This window comes from Pan paniscus, chromosome 3, assembly GCF_029289425.2.
Source record: "Pan paniscus chromosome 3, NHGRI_mPanPan1-v2.0_pri, whole genome shotgun sequence".
In the NCBI taxonomy this organism is placed as follows: Eukaryota; Metazoa; Chordata; class Mammalia; order Primates; family Hominidae; genus Pan; species Pan paniscus.
In genome coordinates this window covers 88,943,965-88,969,443 of record NC_073252.2, presented here as the reverse complement: position 1 = coordinate 88,969,443, position 25,479 = coordinate 88,943,965, and the positions used below count along the sequence as shown (strand labels likewise).

The following is a 25,479-nucleotide window of genomic DNA, read 5'->3' as shown; positions in this document are numbered from 1 at the left end:
GGGCACTTTATTTTTAAGTTATTTTTAGGGTTAAATGGTATAAGACTTATAAATCCCTTAAAGTAGTGCATAGCATATATAGTAAGTTTTAAATAAAAGAAAAAAGAAAACTCAGGTGTGCCACTTACTAATGGTTTGGACTTTGGAAAATGTATCTTCCCTGAGTCTCAGTTTGTTTATATAAGAATTTACTGGGCAGTTATTTTTGGCATTAGATAAAATGGATTCCAACATCTGACCAAGTGCCTGGCATAGAGTAGGTGGCCAAGAAATAGAATAATCACAATGATTAACCCGTATTATTGACACGTATTATAGAAATATAATATAGATATTGGAAATAGGCAAAGAATACTGCATGTTCTTCCAGTGGAGCACTGTGCTACAGCAGGATGCACTGACTTCCTTTTAATGAGGCTGTTTTATAATTCTGTAAGAGCAGATGTTCCCTTATAGAAAATTTACAGCAGAGATGCAAATTATTTACATCTGTTCAACAGATAACTCCTGTAATCTTATTCTAACATTCTCTGTTCCTTATAAATATCTAATTCCTCAAATGCAATTTGAAATGATTTTAACGTGTTACTGGTAACCTAATTACTTTGTTATATAAAATCTTTGACCAAGATTCATTTTAAATTTGCATGAGACTCCTGTTTTTAACTTTTTGAAAATTATACTCTAATAATCTAAACACAAGTAGAGACAGAAGAAGGATGGTATCTGTCTTAATCTGCTCAGGCTACTAGAGCAAAATACCATAGTCTGGGTGGCTTAAACAACAAGTATTTATTTCTCACAATTCTGGAGGGTGGGAAGTCCAAGATCAGTGTCTGCTGAGGATTTGCTTCATAAATGGCTGTCTTTTCACTGGGTTCTCATGTGGCAGTCACTCTGGACCCTTATAAGGACATGAATCCTGTTCACGAGAATTCCACCCTCATGAGCTTATCTGATCCTAATTATCTCCCAAGGGAGGGACACGAGACTACAAGACCTGTCTCTAAGGTTAGCAAGTGGGCTGCAGCCATCACACTGGACTGCATGCAGCCTTCTCGACCCAAAACACACAGCCTGCTCCAGAATGTCAGTGCAGAAAAAAAAAATGTTTTACCATAAACTCAAGCAAAGGCATGTTGGCTGACAGCCCTAGACAGGAAACCTTACCCAAGAGGTATGCAGGGAGACCACAAGGGATATAGCCAATAACTACAACAGTTTGAAACCTGAGAGCTATTACTTTACTGTTTTATTAGCCTCTTGCATAATTTAAAAAGAAGACAGGAAAACCAGCAGACAACTAGTTACTTATTATAAACTTTATCACAGTTGGTATAGTAGAAACTCAGTTATTTCACGACCTAGTTACATTGCCCTTGACCATTTGGATTGTATAAGATCATAGTTTTCTGAAAAAAAGAAGGATTATTTCTAATTCAGAGAAAATTCAGAGGTCTTAAACATTAAATAAAACTTGATGCATCCCATAAATAAATTTTCAAAATATCTCCAAGAGGATTCCACACACTTCTAATAGAATGCTCTTAATTATGTGCTGGAGTTTGGAAGATCCCCCAGCTAACCTAGAAGCTCTCTCAAGTAACTCCTTCAAACTGTAACACATTATTCACTATTTTTTTCAATTTATTAAATATGCCTTTTCAAGCTTGCTGCAGGTGTAAGTTTGAATTAGGATGTTATTTTTAAGAGCCAAGACAGAGGCCCTAGTCCTTTCATCATTTTATGTCAATATGTGATAATCTGTTAGGCTGAGTATTGCCTAAATATTTAACAAGACATAAACAAGCGTTCTCCATCAGGGCAAATTTCAGTTTAAAAATCCAAATCTTACCTTTTGTTAGCTGTGTGTGTATGTGTGTGTGTGTGTGTGTGTGTGTATATATATATATATATATACCATGAAATTATACATATACCATGAAATTATATAGGTATATATATAATTATATATTATATATTATATAGAATTATATATTATATAATATAATATATATTATATATAATATAATATAAATAATAATATATAATATAATATAATTATATATGTATAATATAATTATATAATATAATTATATAATATGTATAATATAATTATATATAATATATTATATATATTATGTAATTATATAATATATAATAATAATATTATGATATAAATTATATATATATTATTTATATACCATGAAATTGCTGTTCGTTTTTAGAGTCACCTCAATTAGAAATATCAGGCTGGGGCTAGGCACGGTGGCTCATGCCTGTAATCCCAGCATTTTGGGAGGCCAAGGCAGGCAGATCACAAGGTCAAGAGTTGAAGACCAGCCTGGCCAAGATGGTGAAACCCCATCTCTATTAAAAACAAAAAAATTAGCTGGACGTGGTGGGGGGGGGGCCTGTAATCCCAGGTAGTCGGGAGGCTGAGGCAGAGAATTGCTTGAACCCGGGAGGCAGAGGTTGCAGTGAGCTGAGATCGCGCCACTGCACTCCAGCCTGGGTGACAGAGCAAGACTCTGTCTCAAAAAAAAAAAAAAAAAAAATGGAAAGAAAGAAATATCAGGCTGGATCTGCTGCTGATTCATGCCTGTAATCCTAGCACTTTGGTAGGCCAAGGAAGGAAGATTGCTGAGGTCAGGAGTTCAAGACCAGCCTGGGCAACATAGTGAGATCCTGTCTCTACAAAAAAAAAAAAAAAAAAAAAAAAAGGCTGGTTGTGGTGGCACACACCTGTAGTCCCAGCTACTCAGCTACTCAGGGGGCTGATGCAGGAAGAATGCTTGAGCTCAGGAGTTCAAAGCTTCAGTGAACTGTGATCAGGCCACTGCACTCCAGCCTGGGTGACAGAGTTAAAATACTGTCTTTTAAAGAAAAAAAAAAAAAAAAGAAGAGGAAGAAAAGAAAAGAATATCAGATGGAGTTCTGCCTTCATACTTCTTGGGAAATCCTTGTATAAACCAGTAACATAGCACTTCTTAAAGTGTCTGTTAATTGCTTATTTACATATTTCTCTCCATAAGAAATCTAATTTTGAAAATTAATACAAATTCTTTTCTCTATGTCTCATATACAGCATCCTTCCAGGAAACAGAAGTTTCTCAACTTTTATTAAATGGATTAATGAATAGGTAAATGAATTTAAAAAGGAATGATTTTAGATGCCTGTCTGAATAGTGTCCCTCCATCTCTAGTGACATGTTCAAGAGATTTTCTTACCTACCTATGCCACCCACATAGTATTTCATATATAGTATTTAATTTTATTCTTAGGAAAATCCTATGCCTTAGCTATCCTGCCCTATTTTTTCTATACGAAGAAATGAAGGATTTGCAAGTTAAGTAAGATGTCCCAGAAAATAGTTAGTAGGTCTTTCTTAAGCCAAAATCTGACCTGAAACCACTGTATAATAATGCTTCTGTAGCTTTTTATTTTATTGAAATTATATAAAAATCATTTTTATCTTTTGACAAAGTTCTAAGGCACTTGGCAATATCAATACACGTTTTTATTTATGGAAATTAATTTTACCCACTTTAAATATTTACTAAACACTTATGATGTGTCCAGCACTGTTCTCGGTCCTACACCCATCTTGCAGTGAGGAAGTGAGAGATTCTTGGCCCAGAGAGACACAGAATAAACAAATGCATTGATATATATATATAATACACAAGAAAAACATTAGATGTTAGTAAATCTTGTGCAGAACATTACATCTGTGTGATGTGGGAAACAGTATCTATTTTAGATTGGCTTCTTTAGATTGAATGGTAAGGAATAGTCTTTCGAAGCAGGACATATTTAAGTTATGATCTGAATTACGAATAAGTAGAATGGTGGTAAGACGGAGAAGCCTTTCAGAGGGAGGAAACAGCTAGTACAAATACCCCAAGACAGGACTTAATTTGTTTCAGTAATAGAAATGAGGCATGTGCAGGAGGGCAAGAAGAATAAGACCATCTTTTGAAGTTGGAAAGGCAATCAGGAGTCAGATAATATAAATAGTAAATCAGAGTAAGGGTTTTAGATTTTAAGTGTGATTAAATGCTTGGAGTGGAATGTCCTGAGGCAGAATCCTCTGGCCACAGCTTTGTCAGTTTACCGCAATATGCTACTTAAATATTATCATTATCTATCTGTAGTACAACATGAAAAGGCTGGGAAGCAGTGTGAGGGAATGTTTACTATTGGGAGTTTGATTTAATGTGACTTGAAGTTGTAGGATATTTATACTCATTGGTCCAATTTCCTTCAGTTGATTTGCCTTATTTTTGTGAGCTAATGCTTGCCTGCTGCAGCCTCTTAGGACTAATTTTCCAGCTCTTACAGAAGGATTAAAACCAACACAAGTGTAGCACTCCCGAAAAGTGACATGGGCCTTGTGCATTACAAGCATCTGATATCCTTCATTCATAGGGTGTTTACTGAGTGTCTTTTTGGGACCAGCAGGGTCTTCTAAGTGCAGGGGTATAGTAATGAAAAAACATAGAATAAAATCTGCCTTCCTTGAGCTTATATTCAAATGGGGAAACAGAATAAATACATAGAACACGAACACGTTCGATGGTAACAAGTGCTAATGAGAAATATTAACGAAGGAAGGGAAATAGATAATGTAGATAAATATTTACAATCTCATTTTGGCCATGAAAGACTTGAGGAGGTGAAACACTAAGCATAAAAGTATCTGGTGGAAGATAGTTCCAGGCAGAAAAATCAGAGCCCTAAAGCTAGGGCATACATGTATATAGAAGAATCAAAGCTAGTGTGGCAATAGCTAAGTGGGTATGTATGAAGAGAGAATTTAGAGAAGTTGTTTTAACCAAAATCAACCAATTTTATCACTTGATAATCATTTTTTTTTTAGTAAATATACTGCGTACCCTCAACACATAAAAACTTATTTCAAAGCCATCATAGTTTCCCTAGTTGAAATTTACTTCAATAGAATTTATTATAGAGAAATATTCACAGAGATTGATACCTCCTATGCATCATTTGTTTTCATTCAGCACGTTTTATTCAATCCTACACTAAGTGGAAGCTGAAAGCACTATTTAATGTGTTAGTTCGTGTGTGAACTACCATGGAATAATATTAAACTAAATTCATCTATTTTATCAGCTACTTGGGATGAGAACTATGTGAAGAATTCCTTCAGATCCTTGTGATTCACTAATATAATCATCTTTCATGAAATAAATACCTAGTGAAATATTAAGCAAACTGTAATTTAAATATAAACAAAAACTGAAATGAATTATAAAATTGGCTAATTAATTGGCAAAATTCAATACAAATAAAAATGTTAACTACTAAAATGTTCGTGTTATAATAAAATATGTTTTGGAGAGAAGGAATACATATAGAAATTGTATTACGGAATCTTTTTACTTTGAGGCATGCAAAATATATTTTCTACTTTATTCTGCAAATATAGCATACAAATTTTGTTTCATGTAGTCACATATGAAGGAACCGATAACAAATAAAATACTGTAGAATGTATTTGCTTTCCAATGCAGCCTATAAATTATTTCTTTAAAGAGAAATGTTATAAAAATCATTAGTTTCTTAAATGAAAGTATTTATCAGTAAAAATCAACAAACATTTTCCAAATTGGTAAGCATTCAGTCCGATAGTAGAAGCTGTGTGCTACTTTTATGAGAGGCAACATGGAGTGTAATTGAAGAAAAATTTATGAACCTCTTTTTTTATGACAACTCTATTGAGCTTTGTAATTTTCTCTTATTGCTAAAAAGACTATTGGAAAAGCTATGTAGATTTATAATATGATAAGGGATTTTAAAAAACAGTTTGTTGCTTCTTATTTGAGTGTTTACAGATACAAATCACTCACCAAAACCTATACTATGGATGAAATTATTCAGTCAATTATCAAAAAATGTGAGTCAACACAAAATTCTCTATACACATCTGCACATTTACTTGTAAAAAGTATATACACATAGATGTAAATATACACATATATCCAAAGGATAAATAAGTAAAGAATATTTATATTTAACTATATTAAACATATATAGATATAGGAATGTATAGGTATATTTATATATTGTAGTGAATGCAGGTGAAATAAAGTTTGATCCTCTTCATATTTATTTAGCTTTCAATTATTTAAAAATAATTGTATATCTAAAATATTTCTAGGATAAATAATTTATCTAATTGCCTTGACAATAGTAAATGTTCAATAAATATTTACTGAATTAACATTGCTAGTAAGAAAAGTTTCATTGTAAAATAGAACATTTTTATTTTGCTAAATTTATGTTTGTTAAAATAAAAAAATCAATGAAATACTACTTTAAATGAGAATTGCTTTCCTAAAATTAAAGTTGAAAAAATTTTTTCCTTGATGTTCTAAGATGATCACCTTCAGTTCTAATTTTCTAATTTACATCAGAACTTTGCCACTAATGTACCAATCACTTTTTGTTTTGTTTAGTAACTATAACAATAAAAGTTAACTAGATGACAAAATTGCATATGAACATAACACATGGATGTCAAAACTCATATTTCACTGAAGTTGCATCTGAAAATCCTTTATAAAGAAAATAATATAAATATGCCCCAAAATATTAAAGGTAAAGATAAGGACAATATTAAAGCAAAATATTAAAGGTAAAGACGGACAATATTAAAGCAGAAACTATTTAGATAATTTTTCTATGGTCTTTAAATTTAGAACTTGGAAAAATTTATAACACAGGATCATTATTAGATTTCTGTGTGAGTCTCAAGGGTGTTTCTAGAATACAGGAAATAGAATCTTCTGGAGCCTAGTGGGAGTGGGCAGAAGCACCTGGAAAAAGAGTCTATGATTTAAATTTATTTTCCTAGATATCTTGGTCAAAACTTGTCACAGGAAAGTGAGGGACTGAAAACAGAACTATACAGAGCTAACCTTGGCAAATATGATAGGCTATCACCTTGAATAATAGAGACTCAGTCCCAGGCCAGTTGTAGGAAATCAAGTGTCTAGGACTATGACATTATGATGCTTCCTCAGGCAAAAAAGGAATTCTATGAGATAGTAAACAAGTCCCGTTTTTATTTACCTGAAAAGTGCTACAAAATATTTTTATGTTACCAATCAAGATTTCAACATTGTTAACAATGACCACCTAGAGCAGGGTTTCTCCTTGGCAATATTAACCTGGTGGGAAGGATAATTCTTGGCTGAAGTGAGCTGCCTTGTGCATTGTGGGATATTAAGTAGCATACCTGGCCTCTTCCCATTGCTTTTTTTTAGTAGCATCTCTGAAGTGTAGCATCCAAAACTATCTCTAGGTATTGCTCAGTGTTCACTGGGGGGCAAAAATGCCTCTGATTGAGTATTGCTGCTCTAAAGATGGTAACAAAAAGAATTAACATGTGTTACCCAAATATTATTTTTTTACCTTTCCTCTCATATAGTTAGACTTGATATTTTCTTTTTATATATTTGCTTTGCTCCCTTCTAATAAATATTTTCCTAATATATCAACAGAAAAAGTATTTAATTGTCTCTGTTGATGTATGCATGTATGCCTCCATTAAAGGTGACTTTACTGGTGAATTTTTCTCATAATGTGATTTAAGTTTTAGTTTTTCTTAATATTCCACCCCAAATTGACAGTTAGTATTTTATCCCTATTCATGATAGTAAAAGTTGGAAAAGCAAGGTGTGTCTGTGTGTGTGTGTGTGTGTGTGTGTGTGTGAAATTAACATTCAGAAAATCCCTAGAGAATTAGCCTACTAGGTCTGTTAACCTAAAATATGAGTGTTCATGTGTGACAATTACCTAATCCCCTCAGTATCCTCTCCTTAGAAAATACAACTTTCTACTTGCAATTATGAAAGCCAGACTTAAAGAATTTAGAAGCATTCAGAATAAATCACAATTACCTATGCTCACTGAAAGTGTTTAAAATGTGTCTTTAGGAAGCTGGACATCAAATTCTATTTCTCTTTGCAGTATACGCAAAGCATTAACAAAATGTAGTTTTTGATAACATCTCTTCATTAATATTTACAAATGTACTTCGTACATTTTTTATCATGTTGGACTTCTGACAAAACCTTGTGAGCCTTCTACAGAATATACTGCAAATAGTAGAATTTATGGAAATGTATAAAGAAGAATATCTCCCCTTGCAGTATTCTTTCCGCCTCATGAGACATTTATGAAAGGAAGAAAAGTAACGGAAAAAAGTTTCCTTACTTTTTCACACATTCTCTATTGAAAAAGGGAGTGATGCCCTTCACAACATTTTCCTTCCTTTTTATACCCCAAAGATTTCTCTTCTCAATGGAATGCCTTGATAAACTATTCAGTTACTGAGTAGTTTTTTAAAGTAAATTTTATTACCTTTCTTTGGACAAGAGTACTAGAGGAAAAGCTTTGTGTTAAGGGCATGCTGTCATTTTCTGCTATACCTTGCTAAATAAGTAAACAAATCTAGAGCCTTGAGGGATGAGTCATTGGCTCACTAACCTTCAGACATGAAGTGGTGAACCACAGGATTCATGACGTTAACGCTCCTGAGAAATCACACAGAGGTATTTGTTAGTGAGATAAATTTTATTTATTCTCCTAATCTCTACCAATGCTAAGTAAAATTTCTAGGCTAATACTCCCTTTAACTTTGCTTATAAAAGTGCATATACCAGGCACCTAGTGCCCAATAAACAATTTTTCAGTGAAAATCAATGATAAAAGATATCACACTAGTTTGTGATTAGCTATGCTAAAGATATTTATGAAACTTAGAAATGTAACATATAGGTCTCTAAAAGTATGGGACAAAAGAGAGCACGGGAATAGCATGTTAGCTCTGCTCCAATTACATGTAGGATAAACAAATACAGACTCCACAGTACAATCATATTGTTTTCAAGAATACCCTGGAGTCAGCAAAAGTGGTTATCTCTATACCCAAGATAACCAGGCTGAAACCTTGCTGTTTTTAATGGCCATATATGCTTGTTAAAAAGGTTATCACTGTATGCCTCTTGGCTCTACAGTTATACAAAAGCCTGTACCGAAAACAGAGATGACTTCCTTTCTCTCTTTCTGAATCAGACAGCTAGAGCTGTGGGAATTCAACGTGTGTGTATGTGTGTGTGTGCGCGCGTGCACGTGTGTGTGTATGTGTATGTTTTGTTTTAAGAGTTTCTATATTTGATTAGTAGGTGATGATATTAGGCTGCAGCACCATAATTCAGTTTTGTTCTTTGTTTATTCAGGTCTTCAACAGCAGACGTACTCAGTAATAAAAATATATCTCAGTTTCCATCACGTTTATTTAGTCTCAGGGAAAAAAAATTAAAAGACCTCAGTGTAATGGCTCAGAAATGTAGAAGCTATATGATCAAATAAAAATCAAACTCATTAATTTTTTTTGCAGATATCTATAATATATAGCCATCAAAATGTTACCAAGGATGTCTATTGACTTTTTAATTTTATTTTCTCTTTTTATTAACATGTTGTTTTAATTGGGATTTAGCAGGTAGTCCAGGTTAGCTAACTGTGGTTCTTCTTGCACATCTCCATCCTCATTTGCCTGGCAATGTAACAAAAGCATTCCTCCTTTTTGCACTTTTCAGATACAGATAATCACTCCTATCACCATACCTGGTGGAGAGGTGTGGTATGATAGCAGAGGGCTTGGTCTTTATTGTCAGACTAACGTAAGGGACACATAGCACTTATTGTGACAGCAGGCAAGTTTTTTATCCTTTTTAGGCCTCTATTTGTTCATCTGTACAGTAGGGATAATTCTAGAGTCTGCTACTTAGAGTCGTTATGGGTATTAAATGAGATATAAATGCTCTATATGTTCATCCATACAGTAGGGATAATTCTAGAGTCTGCTACTTAGAGTCATCACGGGTATTAAATGAGATATAAATGCTCTATATGTTCATCAGTACAGTAGGGATAATTCTAGAGTCTGCTACTTAGAATCATTATGGCTATTAAATGAGATGTAAATGCCATAGGTTAGGAATAATAGTTATTTTGCCTACTGTGTATGCCCAACAACAACAGAAATACCTGGCACAAAACAGTTGCTCAGTACATAGTTTGTCAAATGAATGAATGCATGAAGGACATGGCACTTATTTTACTTGCATTGTAATGATTCGTTTTCCTCATATATCACATGAAAACAAAACCTATAACTCCAGCTAGGAATTTAGTTAACAAATGAATTCTTAGATGGTGTTGCCCCCTGACTCACTGTAGTGACAACAAAATCATTGTGACACACCCTACACACTCCTATTTACCGTATTATGTTCTGATTTTTTTAGCAGTTTAATATGTTTTACCAGTGTGATATTATAATATTCTTGCAAGTTAGGTATTTATTTTGTTATGTGTTTTTATATCATCTACTCTATTATGGTTTTATTCTTCTTAAGGGTAAAGAAATTCTTAAATATTTGATGGAACTGAAAAGATTAAATTGGGTTGCTATGCAGCAGATTGCTCACATAAACAGACATCAAATGTGTCTTTTTCATATAAAAATTAATAAAAGGAAGCAGAAGAGTAAACAGAACATATCAAAAAGCACCAAGTAGGTCTGTGTCTGATACTCATGAGGTACTAAATATGTTAGCATCTCTTTCTCTATACAAATTTATAAGAAAATCCTAAAATTTAATAAGTTGAAAGGTGATCTCTAATTGTGGTAAAATACATTATGCTCATAAAATTATCACATTCCACGTCAGACATATTCTTGTTACGCTAATTATAATAACATTAAAAAGTATTGTGATTATGCCTACATATCCTGCTAGACTCTATTCATCTGTGGTTGGTCAGTACGTGGTGTTATATGGTTCATAGCCTAAGGACCCAACGCACTATAAGTTTTTAGTAAACATTTCTTGAATAAATAATTAAACAAAAAATCATGTGAATTCATGTGAATCATGAATTCCTAGAAAAGTCTGACTGAGAAATAAAATTATGCTGAACTTAATAGTCTGATATTTTACCTAATTCTATTTTTTACAAAGCATAAGAATGCATGTAAATATGCAATTTTGTGATGCATATAAATGCTTAAAATTTCAGAATCTACAAAACTTAGAAAATTATTGCCAAACAGTGAGAATTGATATATTCTCATAATCTGTGTATTAATTTAAAAATTCTATTGACAAGATTTTAAATTGTGACAATAAAACATGGCCTCATAATACTTCTCGTATTTATAAATCTTTGTTTTCATCCTATGTGTTGTAAATATAGAAAAAGAATAAACAAAAAAAATTGAGAACAAGAAAATATGTATCTCTAAAACTCTGATTAATGTTCTCTTCCAACTTCAATAATTATTTTTTAAATCCTGAAAATGAATTGGAAAAGATTGCCTGAAAAGTGAAGACACTAATTTCATATATATATGTATTTATATTTACATTTATATTTGGATTATAGTTAAAGTAAAACAACACATTTTGGGTAAAGCTAACCACCATCTTGATATAATGAATGTTTACCTAACTATTGTTGTACAATGAAAATCATTTGAATCAATTACTGTAGTAGGAATTCGCAAATTAATTACAGACTGGAAGAAAAAATAGTACCAAGGATTTCACTTTACACTCAACACTGAAAAAAGGGCAGAAAGATGCAGTTTATTTTGTTTATGAACTAAAATTACAGTAGACAATTTTCTAATTAAGTACAAATGTAAATTGGGTAATGTGGGAATTAAAGGTGGTCATATTTTTATATCTTAAAGGTTGAAAATACAACACATGATTTAGGAGATGCTATGGGAAGGTTTACCATTAAGTTAGCACAGAGAAAAAATTACATGATACCTATTTTTTCAGTTGATGCAAATTATCTATTTCTGGATCAAGCAAAGCATATTGTTTGGGAACAGGAAAGTCATTTTTGTTCACACATTTAAGATATTATACTTGTCACTTACAGTCTCTAGAGATACTTGCAAAGGAAAAAATGTGCTTCATGATAGGTTGTAAGGAGATAAATGACTAAAAAGTGTTGTTGAAGTAACACTGTCATCGTGAATTAATTCTGACAAGTATAATAATGTTTAGATTATATATCAGCAAGTATGACTGCTTTAATAGTCAAAATAAGCTGGAATAGGACTGTGGTAACATCAACAAGTTCCAGGCAATTCAGTAGATAATGCATTGATTGCAGGTAGAAATATTTTTTAAAATGTTGAAATATTTGAAAAATCTAGTTGAGCTGCTGAAACATAGCTGGAGAATATGGTGTAAATAATGTTTATGTCATATGTTAAAAATTGAGATAGCTTTATGTACATGTAATATATTAAGGATAAATATTCAATTACAGGTTAAAAAATTTAATTACATTTTTCTGAAAAATATGATGGAATCCAAGATATTTCGTGTCAGTAACATAGCATATTTACCAAATGATACTTTCCATATTTTCATTAAGACCAGATTAATCCATGGAAAAACAGATAAAATAGTAGGCATTAGTGCTGTTTGCTGGTTAAACTTCATTTCCCCACTTGTAGGCATATGTTGATTTGCTCCTCCTTGCTCCCTGGAGTGAGTTACCTGTGATCATGTGACTTGCTATGTTTTGATCAATGAAATATGAGTAGAAGTATTATATGTCACTTCTGGGTGGAAATTTAAGATCTGTTGTACAATCTAAGACATTCTTCTCTTTCCCGCTGAGACTGCAACATAACAGAGGAGGATTGTTCCACCAGTCTGAGTCTTAGAGTGAGGGAGCCTGGAGAAGCGTTGCTTGCTGAACAGCAATAGATACATAGCACAAGCAAGAAATCGATATTTGATGTTATGAGTCACTTCTAATATTTGGGAATTGTTGTTTCTCCAGTGCCATCTAGCTTACTCTGACTGATAATGGATATAGTATATTCTGTGCTATGGGTGAGGTTTGGATACAGTATAGTGGTAAAGGGTGTTAAAATCTGAAATCAAGACTGCTTATATTTACTTTCTAGTTATGTCACCACTTGTTTGACATGAACAGCCTTAAGAATTTCATGTCACCTTTCTAGGTCATAATTTACTCTTCTATAATCTCTCTCTTTTTTTTTTTTTTTTTGAGGTGCAGTCTTGCCTCCAGGCTGGAGTGCAGTGGCATGATCTAGGCTCACTGTAACCTCAGCCTCCCAGGTTCAACAGAGTCTCCTACCTCCGCCTCCAGAATAGTTGGGATTAGAGGCGCCTGGAACCACACCTGGCTAATTTTCGTATTTTTAGTAGAGACAAGTTTTCACCACGTTGGCCAGGCTGGTCTTGAACTCCTAATCTCGAGTGATCCACCCACCTCGGCCTCCCAAAGTGTTGGGATTACAGGCATGGGCCACCGCACCCAGCCTCCTCTATAAATTGAGAATAATATTACAATCTTTCTTGAGTTTGCTGTTGTTTTTAAGATTACATAAGTCAATATACATAATAAAGCACTTAGAACATTGTCACAGCAGCACCTAATAAATATTAGTCATTATTCTCTTCGAGGACTTAAAATTAAAGTATCTTGTATTTGCTCATGCTTATAATATTAGCATTAAATCAATCATTATAATTATTAGTGTCACTCTTAATTGTAATTATAAAAATCAAAGGCAAAAAGTTATCTTATTAAAATTTTAGTTTATTTTTTGAAAAGTGGCATACCAATGTGATGTATATGTGATATTTCCCTATTGAGTAGAATACTTGATTGCTAATAATACTAGTCATGTAATTGTGAGCAAGTTACTTAACTCCTCTATATTTCAGTTTTCTTTCTTGTAAAAGGAAATCATATAGAGTAATTACTTTATAGCTTTTGTGAGGATCAAAATATTTAAAATATGTAAAACTTTTAGAACAACCCCTGACATAGGTTTAAAAAAAAATGTTAGCCATTATTGAACTTTAGAGTGATTTAGAGAAGATAGAGTTCAATGATGCCTGGAGAAGTTATGAAATATATTGGGGTAGGGAGAGGCATATGGAACTTGGTTTTCTTTTCATACGAACAAGCTAAGTGAGAAGAAATAGCATTAGCGGTTCGGGCACTAAAGGTGCTGAGACTTGAGGGTAGAAATAACACAGTCTGTTTGTGGAAAAGCAGGAGAACAGAGAAATCAGGCTGCAAATATTGTATTCGGGTTTTCTTATGTGTTTTCTCTTATGGGAATTGTCATGTATTTCTGATACACACCAAGTAAAAGAAAATGGAATATAAAACAACACAGATTTTATAACTCATTAAATAAAACAACATCTGAAGTATTTTCAGAAAGGCAATTATATTCAATAAAATATGTAATGAAGTCTATAGTATAACTGAAAGAAAGACATAATAAAGAAGGAACATGATCCATTCCATTTAGCTGAATGTGTTATTATTCTATCAGGGCTAATTCTGCATAAATAGCAAATGAAAAAATAATTTTAAAAAATACCTCTAATTTAAAATATGATATATAAATTTAAATTATTGGCTCTTCTCTTTCTGTAGTATATTATGACACACATCCAGAAAAAAAATTGAATATTAGTTTTTTTCCTAGTTAAATCACTAAATTCTTTGTCCTTCAAAATTTCTGAGTTTGCTGAAAGTGAAAAATGAAGGGAAACATAAAGATAATCATCAAGAAAAGCAATCTCTCCTATCTCTCACTTCAACTTGTTTTAAAACATTCAAAACACGGAAGAGAAACCAAAATAACTGTGGTCTCGATCAGATAAACATTTTCTATAAAGGATTTTCTTCACAATAATAGAGACATGAAAAATCCAAGACATGATTTACCATTCATGTCAATGGTGTATATCATGCTCAGAGTGAATGGTGGAGACAGAGCAGGTGGGGAAGAAGGAGTTATAGCAACTGATTTGTCTTCACGAGAAAGAAAACAAGTAACTTCTAATCTCTGTCAACAAGAAAATTAGTCCTGCAGGTCAATAGACTAATAGTATTTGGTAGAAGGAGGGTCCTTACATATGGAAATGTTCACAGCATGTCCCAGGTTAAGGACTTATTTGACTAAATGAACTTAGAATCTATGGATTTATGAGCACGGCACTCTGGAAAATGCCACAATGTTGGGATATAAAATAGAGATATTTCATGAATGAAACACTCTCTCTGCTGTGTGAGGTAATTCCAAAAAACTTCTCCTAAAGATCTGAGCTATGACTGTGGATCTGAAAGTGGATGTTCAATGTAGAATGAAAGACCTTGGAGAGCTGCCTTCCACACCCCAGACCTGTTCCTGCTTCATCTGAGTTCCTTAAGTGCCATGAATAATATGTTCCTTAAGTGAAATGAATAATAAGCCTTGATATTGGGGTAAGATATCTGATTGGTATGAGTCTAATTTGACAATGCGGTCTTTTGTATTAGCTCACCATTGATTTTTTTCATTAATAACCAACAATAAATTTCCAATGGATACATAGCATTCTACTAGGTATTTTTCAATTTTTTTTTTTTTTTGAGGCGGAGTCTCGCTCTGTCACCCAGGCTGGAGTGCAGTGGCGTCATCTCGGCTCACTGCAACCTCCGCTTCCGGGATTCAAGCAATTCTCTGCCTCAGCCTCCCGAGTAGCTGGGATTGCAGGCTCAAGCCGCTCGCCCAGCTCATGTTTTGTATTTTAGTAGCGACGGGGTTTCACCGTTTTGCCCAGGCTGGTTGCAAACTCCTGAGCTCAGGCAATCCGCCCACCTCGGCCTCCCAGAGTGCTGGGATTACAGGCGTGAGCCACAACGCCGGCCTGATATTTTTCACTTTTTAAATCAATACAAATTGCTTACTTGTTTTCTAAAGTTTACCTTCCGATACAAAAGTAACAGGCTGGGGGCAGTGGCTTATGCCTGTAATCCCAGCACTTTGGGAGACTGAGGCAGGCGGATGTTTTGAGGCCAGTAGTTTGAGACCAGCCTAGGCAACATAGTGAGACCCCATCTCCAAAAAAAAAAAAAAAAAAAAAAAAAAAAAATTAGCCTGGCACAGTGGCTCATGTTTGTAGTCCCAGCTACTCGGGAGGCTGAGGCAGGAGGATTGCTTGAGCCCAGGAGGTTGAGGCTGCAGTGAGCCATGATCGCACCACTGCACTCCAGCCTGGGTGATAGAACAAGACCCTCTTTCTCTCTCTCTCTTTCTGTCTCCGCCTCCTGTCTCTCTCCCTTTTAGAGTACATGTTTATTAGTATACTGCGTAAAGTTTTACTCATGTTGCATAGGCATTACTGAAATGGATCAGGTAGTTCTCAAGAGGTTAGTCATTACTTTTCAGGATCTTATTCTTAAAATTCATGTAGCTACAACCGAAAGGCTGTAAGATGATCACTATCTCAAAATGGATAACTCACAAAATAACGTTCTATAAAAATTGTACTAGAAATATAAATTGAACCCTAAATCTATATGAACACAATAACTTTTTAAGGAATATATGAACCACGAGGTAAACAAAATTAAAATCTGTGTAGCATATTTCTTGCCAAAGTTACTTGTTCTTTCAAGCTTACTGTTGTTATCTTTAGTGAAAATGTACACAGAAATTTCTTCTCAGGTCAGAAATCTTGCCAGCCTCATTAGGAAGAAAGTTTTCTGAAGAGCCTGAGCATGAAGGCATGAGGTTCATTCACTCTCCCCGACCATTATATTCAAAATTTATTAGCACATATACCTTCCAGGCTGTTCATCAAAGTTTCAGTTACTGCTTATTCTTCCTTGCAGGGGTGAGGGAATACTTCCTTTAATAAATATATATGAAAAATAATTTAAAAATTATATAATATATACATTTTATATATTATATATTTAATTCTATATATCATACATATTTAATTAAATATATATAATTTTTTTAGGTAAGTTAAAAAATCTAAACTATATCTTAGAGGGAAGAAGCAATCTTTTTACCCCTGCTGCAATAATTGCTTTTCTCCATCAGGATAAAATTAGCATTCACCTGCCATTTTTATTTCTGAGAGTCAGGAAACTTGCCCTTTCTTCCCAAAGAATACTTATGCTACCTACATATTTTCTCCTCTGTATCAAGTTTCTTTCTTTTTTTTTTTAACAAAGATAGCTTTTAAATGAGGAAACCCTCATTTCCTATAAAAGTGTGTGTGTGCCCATATATAACGTGACCACAAGTTTACAAATTAAGGAGGCAAACAGCTTTCAGATAGTAAGAAAGTAGCCAGAAAATATTTTATTATCATTTGAGACTTTTGTTCATCAATTTCTTGTATGTGTATCCCCATACAAAAATCAAAGAGGAAAATAGAAAAATAATTTTAAAAAAGGCTTCACACAAGAGAGGCAAGAGCACACCAATGCATAGATTCAAAAAGTACGATTTGGTGTAAGAGATAAGATAACATGCTTACATATCTCTTCTTCCCCCCATTTTATAGCCTATCATAATCTTCTCCATTATGCAAATTCAGATACCAACAGATGTCATTTAAAAGACAGGATATTTCCCTGCTGGGCGTAGTGGCTCACACCTGTAATCCCAGCACTTTGGGAGGCCGAGGTGGGTGGATCGCTTGAGCTCACAAGTTTAAGACCAGCCTGGGCAACATGGTGAAACCCCATCTCTACAAAAAATACAAAAAAATGAGCTGAGTATGATGGTGTGTGCCTCTAGCCCAAGCTACTTGGAAGGCTGAGGTCAGAGGATGGCTTGAGCCCGAGAGGCAGAGGTTGCAGGGTCAAGATCGCACCACTTGCACTGCAGCCTGGGAGAGAGAGCCAGAACTTGTCTCAAAAAAAACAAAACAAAACAAACAAACAAAAAAAAAATAGAAGACAGGATATTCTAACAACTCTTAATGCTTACTAACACCAAGAAAGAATAGTTTTTCTTTCCCCCAATGAGGGATATATACATCGATCTATTCATTGACATGTAGACTTGTTTCAAGTAAATACAGCAAATGAAATTGATGTGTTTGAAAATGAGTTAGTGTTACTGTTTGTTTTTCAAAGTGCCAGCATATAATATTGGTGATTACCTAAAAAATCACCAACAAGACAGAGATTTGTTTTAGAGAGAGTGATTATATATTAAAAATTGAAAATAGTATATAACTGTATTTGGAGAGTACTATAAGGAGAAGTAAGCTCAAAATACAACCTGAAAAGCATCTCCTTGTTAATTTGGACATTTCTACTTCTAGTTGCAAGTTAAATATGAAAAAGAAATTGCATTTTGTTTTATAAAGAAATAAATATTTAAAACAATATTAAATTTAGGTAACTAAGGAAAATGATACAATTTGGATAACTTTAGCAAGGAAGTTTTTATGTGTGTCACAATAAAATCATATGTATATCATATAGTAACATCTACATATAATAACATATTACTTTAGGGTCTTCATTAAAAAATCATTTAAAACATAGCTATATGTAATAAACTTAACAGATAATGATAAGTGCCTACATTCTAAAACTTGGTGATTCAAATTAAATTGTCAGAATGATTTAAAACATAAATAAAATATGTTCATAGTCATTGAAGTACCTAGCAAAAGGGTCCATGGCTTTCCTTCCATGCATTTCTCTATATTTGTATAAATAATTCTCACTCTTATAAAATAATTCCCTTAACTCATACATTTCACACCTTAGGCATAGTAGGTAGCATTCACATAGTAAGTGTTTACCATTGCAATTATCCCTAGTTCATAAAGAGTACTTCAAAATTCAAGCTTAGTAATATTATGTATACATAATACACAATTATATATGTGCATATGTAATCAATGCATACATCATATTTAATTCTGCTATTCTACAACCCACCAGCATTTTGGAATCAGGAAAACAAAACAAAACGCTGACTTTTGTTCTGGGGCATATGAGAACAATCTATGTCTTTGTCTTTTGTTAGAAAAGCTATATGAATTTGAGAAAGTTACTCGACTTCTTCAAATTTTAGTTTCTTTATTTGAAAGATGACGACAAGTTTGCTCAATCTTATATTTTGAATTAATAACTGTGAGAACATTTTGGACAAACATGCTGGCATAACAGCAGAAAATAATGTTCCTTTGATCAATAAATACTGATGTCTCTTGTCCCCCCTTTGGGAAATAATTATCAACCATAATTTTTTTACACGTTGGAATATAGCACAAAAATTACAACAGTTCTCACGCATTTTTCTAAAAACAAAAACAACATCCCCATTAATCCCTATTTTAATTTCACTTTTAATGTAATCAAATAAATATTTATAAAACACTTTAAGAGTCTAATGGACAAATTATATAATGAACACTGTGAGAAAGTCTGAAAATATTTCCCCTTGAAAATAAAATTATTGATATGTAAACATGTTTACTGATGTATATTTAGAATTGATTCACTTACAAGGAAAGAATAAAAGGAGAAAGGAGGAGAAGGGAGGGGTAAGGAAGGAAGGAAAGAAGGAAGGAAGGGAGGAAGGGAGGGAGGGAAGAAAAATAATGTTTTGCTGGTATTAAAAAGAAATCATAAAATTGTACCTAGTTAGGTGACCTTTTCTTGTCTGCAGTTAAAGCTTCTGCTAAATTGCTTTTGAGGAAAAAATGTACCTTTCTTTATTGACTTACTTCAGTTGCTAATACAAATTATTTTGTCTTGGTAGCCTGGTAAAAGATATTCAATTGAATTCTTGCTTCTTCAAGATAATACGGTATTGACCATTCATGTAGATAAAAACCTTTATCAGGGGAGTGCTTTAATTTAAGGGGATGGAGTTTTGCATTATCTACATTTAAAGGTTTTAAGTATAAAATAAGACAATAAAAAGAAAGAGATAAGAATAGGATAAGGAAGGAACTCTAGAAAACTGTTAGAAAAACAAAAGATGTTTTTGTATTTTAGATCACGGAGGGTGTTTTAAGAGGCAAAATCAACAAGGGCAAATACACCATTTTGTGTAAATAAATATATTTATAGTTTTTATTTTAATACCATGTTTTGCACCCAGCATTTACGATTCATAATACATGTTACATAATGATTGAAATAATTTAATTAATTTTATAACATATTTATAAAGGTTACCACCACTAACCATGATTACTTCCTTGTCTGTTTGCCCAACAGGTAGAACTCTCAGTAAAACCTGCTTTCTTCTTCTTGGCTCTATGGCATTTCTATTGCCCTGAACCCTGACCACAACATTGAGCCATTCTTTTGGGCTGTCTATCTCTGTCACCTATCCTTGCAGTAAACTGCAACATTCATGAGTGCCTTGTAGCCACCGGGTCACTTGATAATTAAAGTGACCTGTTATGCAAAGGCAACAGACAGAGACACACAGAAATCAGGAAGCAATTCAAGTCCAGGCCACAGATATCCTTTTAGGATACATTCAGGAGACTCCCTTTAATATGAGGTTAATTTCCAATAAACCATCTTCAACTATTTAGGAATCTAAACAGGTGTTATATTTTCTGTAGTTAGAGTAAGACTCTTCATTATTTATTCTAATTAAAGACATACTGCTTTCATATTTTGGTCTTGATGCGAGGGAAAAAAGACTGTAGATAATTTTGTTCTTCAGTAGGAAATGTCCTACTAAGATGGAAGACACTAAAGGCATTGTTTTCAAACTGATCTAATCTGCAAAGATATGTGATGAAATTAAATTAAGACTATAACAAGGGAGACCAATGACATGGATGAGAAGAGTGAACAAAAATACTTAGTGCCAAGTGGAATATTACATTTTAGAATATTTACATATAGAAAGAATTTTTTAAACAAAATCTATTTTTGTTTTAAAAATACAATGAGAATAAAGCAGAAATATGTTAGTTGAATCTTAATTCATCAATATTTTATATGATTTTTGCAAATGCAAAAATTGTGAAGTAATTGAACTGAAAATTTTTCTATATTACATACTTAAAATATGAAATGAAAAAATTGATTTTACTCAATATTTTACATGTCACAGATTAGTGATGCATTTCTTATTGTCAGATAATGATTTAACCTAAGTTGAAATAAGTACTGGTTTAAATAAACCTTCAGTGCATGTAGGATTCCACAGGGCCTTGAAAAGAAGAAAACAAAAAGAAATGAATGAAATCAATAAAATAAAATGAAATTTTACTTAATATGAATATTTTAAATGTTCACACACTTTTAACAAACACAGACCAACATAAAACGGTTCTATTTATGATTTTCTCAATCAAAAATTGCTCTTAACATTTATAACAAATATATTAGTAATGCTTATAGGCTCCCAACTTCCAATTAAACATGCTCTATTACCAAACATGAGATTAAAGAGGGAAGATTAATTAGCAAATATTTTCATTCCCTTGGTTTTATAATTAGAGTATAAAAACAAGTTTTAATAAACTTTTTTCCTTTATGTATTCTTCCATCTTAAAGAAAACTGCAAGAAAATTAAATAATTAAGCACTACATAAGTCTCACGTGGCTGTCCTAGTATTTTTGCAACCCGTAGTCACCATCCAAAGTACTAAATAAACACAAAGCTTCAACAGAATTTTGTTAATCTGCAACAATTATTATCTTATTATTATATTTTAGTCTCTAAACTTTATTGCAATTTTAAGTAATAAGAAATACAAGACATTTCAAAATATGTCACCCTTTTTACAAAAAGAGACTTCATTTTGTGCTGGTAATATATATGAAAAGAAGTATAATTTGCAAGAAGCATAGAATATGATATCTGCTCCCAGGAATGTAAAAGTTTAGTTAGAGTGATATAAATGAATATATGAAAGGATGAGCCATACTACAAAGATGGTAAGTTATAATCAATAGGACAGATACATGTTAATATAGGAAACTGGCAACATTATATAGGACTGGTAACTGTAAAGGTAGGTTAAATAGAACTGATAACTGCTGACGGAGTTCTACAGAAAGAGAAATCACTCCTTGTTTGCGTTGCCCAATCAAGGATATGAAATTGGAGCTTGGCTTAAAATACAGATATATTGTGGGGCAGAGGTATTCCAAGTGAAATGGTTAAAAAGAAACCAAAATGAAACCTAAAAACTTAGAAAATGATTAACTGTTTGTAATGAATCAGTGTTGATGGAATAAAAGGTTTTAGTTTGAAAACAGTAGGTGTTCTAATTGCATAAATAGGGGAGGGTATAATTTTAGCAGCCATGGATGCTGGCTTGGGGAGTGTGGATTCTACCCTATATGCCTTATTGAGCCATTCAGTGTGTGTGTGTGTGTGTGTGTGTGTGTGTGTGTGTGTGTGTGTGTTTCAAATTAGAAATACAACACAACGTAAGCTGTGTGTTTGCATTTATTTTTTATTTTCGGCAAATTTATCTGTGTGTTATATAGATTAGAATGTGTAACATGACAAGACCAAAAGCAATATGAGGAAATCCTGAAGCACCCAGCAGGATTGAGAGTTGAATGTTCTTGGTAGTATGATTTTCCCTGTCACCATGCTTGTTCTGGTTCTGTGAACAGTGACCCATCACTCGAGTTCCAGCTCAAATGCAACATTGGCAGAACCATCTTCCCTGATGGCTCTTTTCTAGACAGTAGCTCCTTCCCTTCACGTGGTTTCTCTTAATGTCATCTTTCTGTTCATCTCCTTTATGCCCTTAATACGGTGTGAAATTCTCTTTTTTACTTCTTTGGTTTTTAGTTTACTGCCTGTCTTCATTGACTAGAATATGAGGTTTATGAAGACAAAAAAACTTTTCTGGTTGTGTATGCTTGGTGTTCACTGCTACAATCTCAGTGTCTGGAATATCTCTTACTCTTTTTTTTTTTCTTTTACATAACTTTATAAATGAATAGAGGTAATAAAAGGAACACCAGGACTATAACTATATGTTACACACAGATGCAGATACGTTATTACTAACCATTTTCTTTAAAAAAGGTCTGCAAAATCTTTAAGACTAAGAATTAAACATTAAGAAGATGCCTGCCTTTCAGTATTTATTACACAAATACTAGTTGAGTGAATGTGAAAGACAGAGAGAATATATTTTATATGTTATATTATACATTTTAGAAATCTGGAATTCTGTTTTTCTGTGTATTTTAAGGTTCCCAACATTCATATACTTAATGAAAGTCTAACCCAGATCCACTTTTTAATTTTAAAATAGTAAAATGAAGGGAAAAATACCATAATAGCCTGAATATGTTCAGAGACACACATGTAATGAGAATATATGATACTAACATTTCTCTTTCCATAAAAGTTTTAATACTTTAATATTTGTGATGTGAAGTGGACAAAAAAAACTTAATCCATCTGTGTCATTTTAAGCAAGTAGAACATGAAGACAACTGCAAGGAAATAGTAAAGTTCACCTAATGAGAACAAATGGCTTCCTGTGACGACATTGTAGTGAAAATAATAATTTGAAAGATTCTTTTTTATGATTTACCACTCTGGGGATATTATAAACTAGGAAAATCAGTTACAAAATAGATTAATCTTCTTGGGCTTTAAGGTATAATGCATTCAATATATTGTCAAATTAGAAAGAAAAATTCTATAATATTTAACATTTATTTTTAATAATTACATTTTAGAAACAAAATTGTCATTAAATTCTCTGTTTCCACAAAATTTTCCAAGTTATTTTATTTTGTAAGAAAGTAGATTTGAATAGAAAGTAAATACATTGTGCAAATAATTTCATATTCATGTTAGCAGTGATGAGCTTTCTTTTTTAAATAATATATTTCTACTTTGAAAGTATATTTTATTATTATAAAAATACATATGTTAATTGCAAAAAGTGACAAAAAGAGATAAACAAAAATAATGAAATAAAATGGTACATTCCTACAAACCAGAGATCGTCACTATACCAAGCTTTCTGGATTCATTTGCACTTATTTTTTTTAACTAAAAAGAGAACCACATAGTACATTGTGTTTTTCACTTTACTTGCCTTTTTTTCCCCAGTAGTAACCTCTAAACTGTTCATGTAAATAAGTTTTCATTACATCTAATAGCAATCCTTGTTCAAATTTCTTCAGATGTCCCTCAAATACATGTTACTGCTGGACTTCCCAACCCAATTTAGTCCTGGCCATATATTACATCTTACTATAATGCCATTTAAATATTTTTGCATATTTTTAAGTTGGGAAACCATTCCCTTTATTGAGAAAACTTTTAAGATACAGAAAAACAGACTTGCAGTATTAACACCTGTGTAGCCTTCACCTCATATCTTAGTCCATTTTGCATTGCTCTAACACCTGAGACTGGGTAGTTTATTTATTTTTAAAAAAGGTTTATTTGGCTCAGGATTATGCAAGCTGTAAGATTGGGCATCTGGTGAAAGTCTCAACCTACTTCCACTTGTGGCAAAAATGGAAGGGGAGCCGGTACGTGCAGACAGGACACTCACTACCCGAGAGGAAGTAGGAGAGACAGCAGGGAGGTGACTGCTCTCTCAGGAACTCATAGAGTGAGAACTCACTCACCCCCAGGGTGGGCATTAATCTATTAATGAAAGATCTCTCTCATGATCCAAACACCCCCCATTCTCCCATTAAACCCCATCTCCAATTGGGAATCAAATTTCAGCATGAGAGTTGGAGGAGATGAACATTGAAATCATAGCACCTAGATTCAGTAATTAAGAGTTGCCATAGCTGCATTTGGTCCTCTCTCCCTCTCTCTAGTTATTCATCATATATATATAATATATATACACACACACATATATATACATATATATGCATTTCATATGTCGTTATGTCTGTTTAGTTTCTTTAATCAAGACAGTCCCCTATTTTGTGTGTGTCTGTGTGTGTGCGTGTGTGTGTGTGATGGAGTTTCACTCTTGTTGCCCAGGCTGGAGTGCAATGGCACAATCTAGGCTCACTGCAACCTCTGCCTCCCGGGTTCAAGCGATTTTCTTGCCTCAGTCTCCTGAGTTGCTGGGATTACAGGCATGTGCCACCATGTCCAGCTAATTTTGTATTATTAGTAGAGACAGGGTTTCTCCATGTTGGTCAGGCTGGTCTCGAACTCCCAACCTCACCTGATCCACCCGCCTTGGCCTCCCAAAGTGCTGGGATTACAGGCATGAGCCACCATGCCCAGCAGATAGTCCCCCAATTTTTAATAGCATCTTCTTTTTCAGGGATACCATGAGTTGTCTTGTAGAATACTGCCCATTTGGATTTTGTCTGATTTTTGATTCATGGTATTGTTTAACTTATCCACCTACTTCCTGTTTCCTGACTACTGAAAGTTAAGCCTATAAGCTTGAAAGGTTTATACTTTTTCAGTGGGCAAAAGAAGAAAATATTCTTCAATTAGCAAATAATAAGTTCATGTTGACACTTTACATTTGAATATAACATTATCAGGTTCTTTCCTTTAACTTGTATTTTCATAGTTATGTTTATTTTCTCTTATCCTGAAATAACTTGGA

General features: G+C 33.2%; 1 protein-coding gene across 5 annotated transcripts in view; it reads right to left on the bottom strand.

Annotated features, from left to right (window-relative positions):
• Nucleotides 1-25,479, bottom strand: part of CCSER1 (coiled-coil serine rich protein 1) — a 1,490,059-nt gene that overhangs the window by 661,745 nt on the left and 802,835 nt on the right. The window contains exon 10 of one of the 5 annotated variants that reach the window (XM_034958922.4): nucleotides 20,070-21,107. The exons of the other annotated variants lie outside the window; for them this stretch is intronic. Within the exon in view, the coding sequence (XP_034814813.2) occupies nucleotides 21,048-21,107 (60 nt within the window). The 3' untranslated portion in view covers nucleotides 20,070-21,047. Of the gene's footprint in view, nucleotides 1-20,069; nucleotides 21,108-25,479 lie in introns of those variants that run through there. 5 annotated transcript variants of the gene reach the window in all.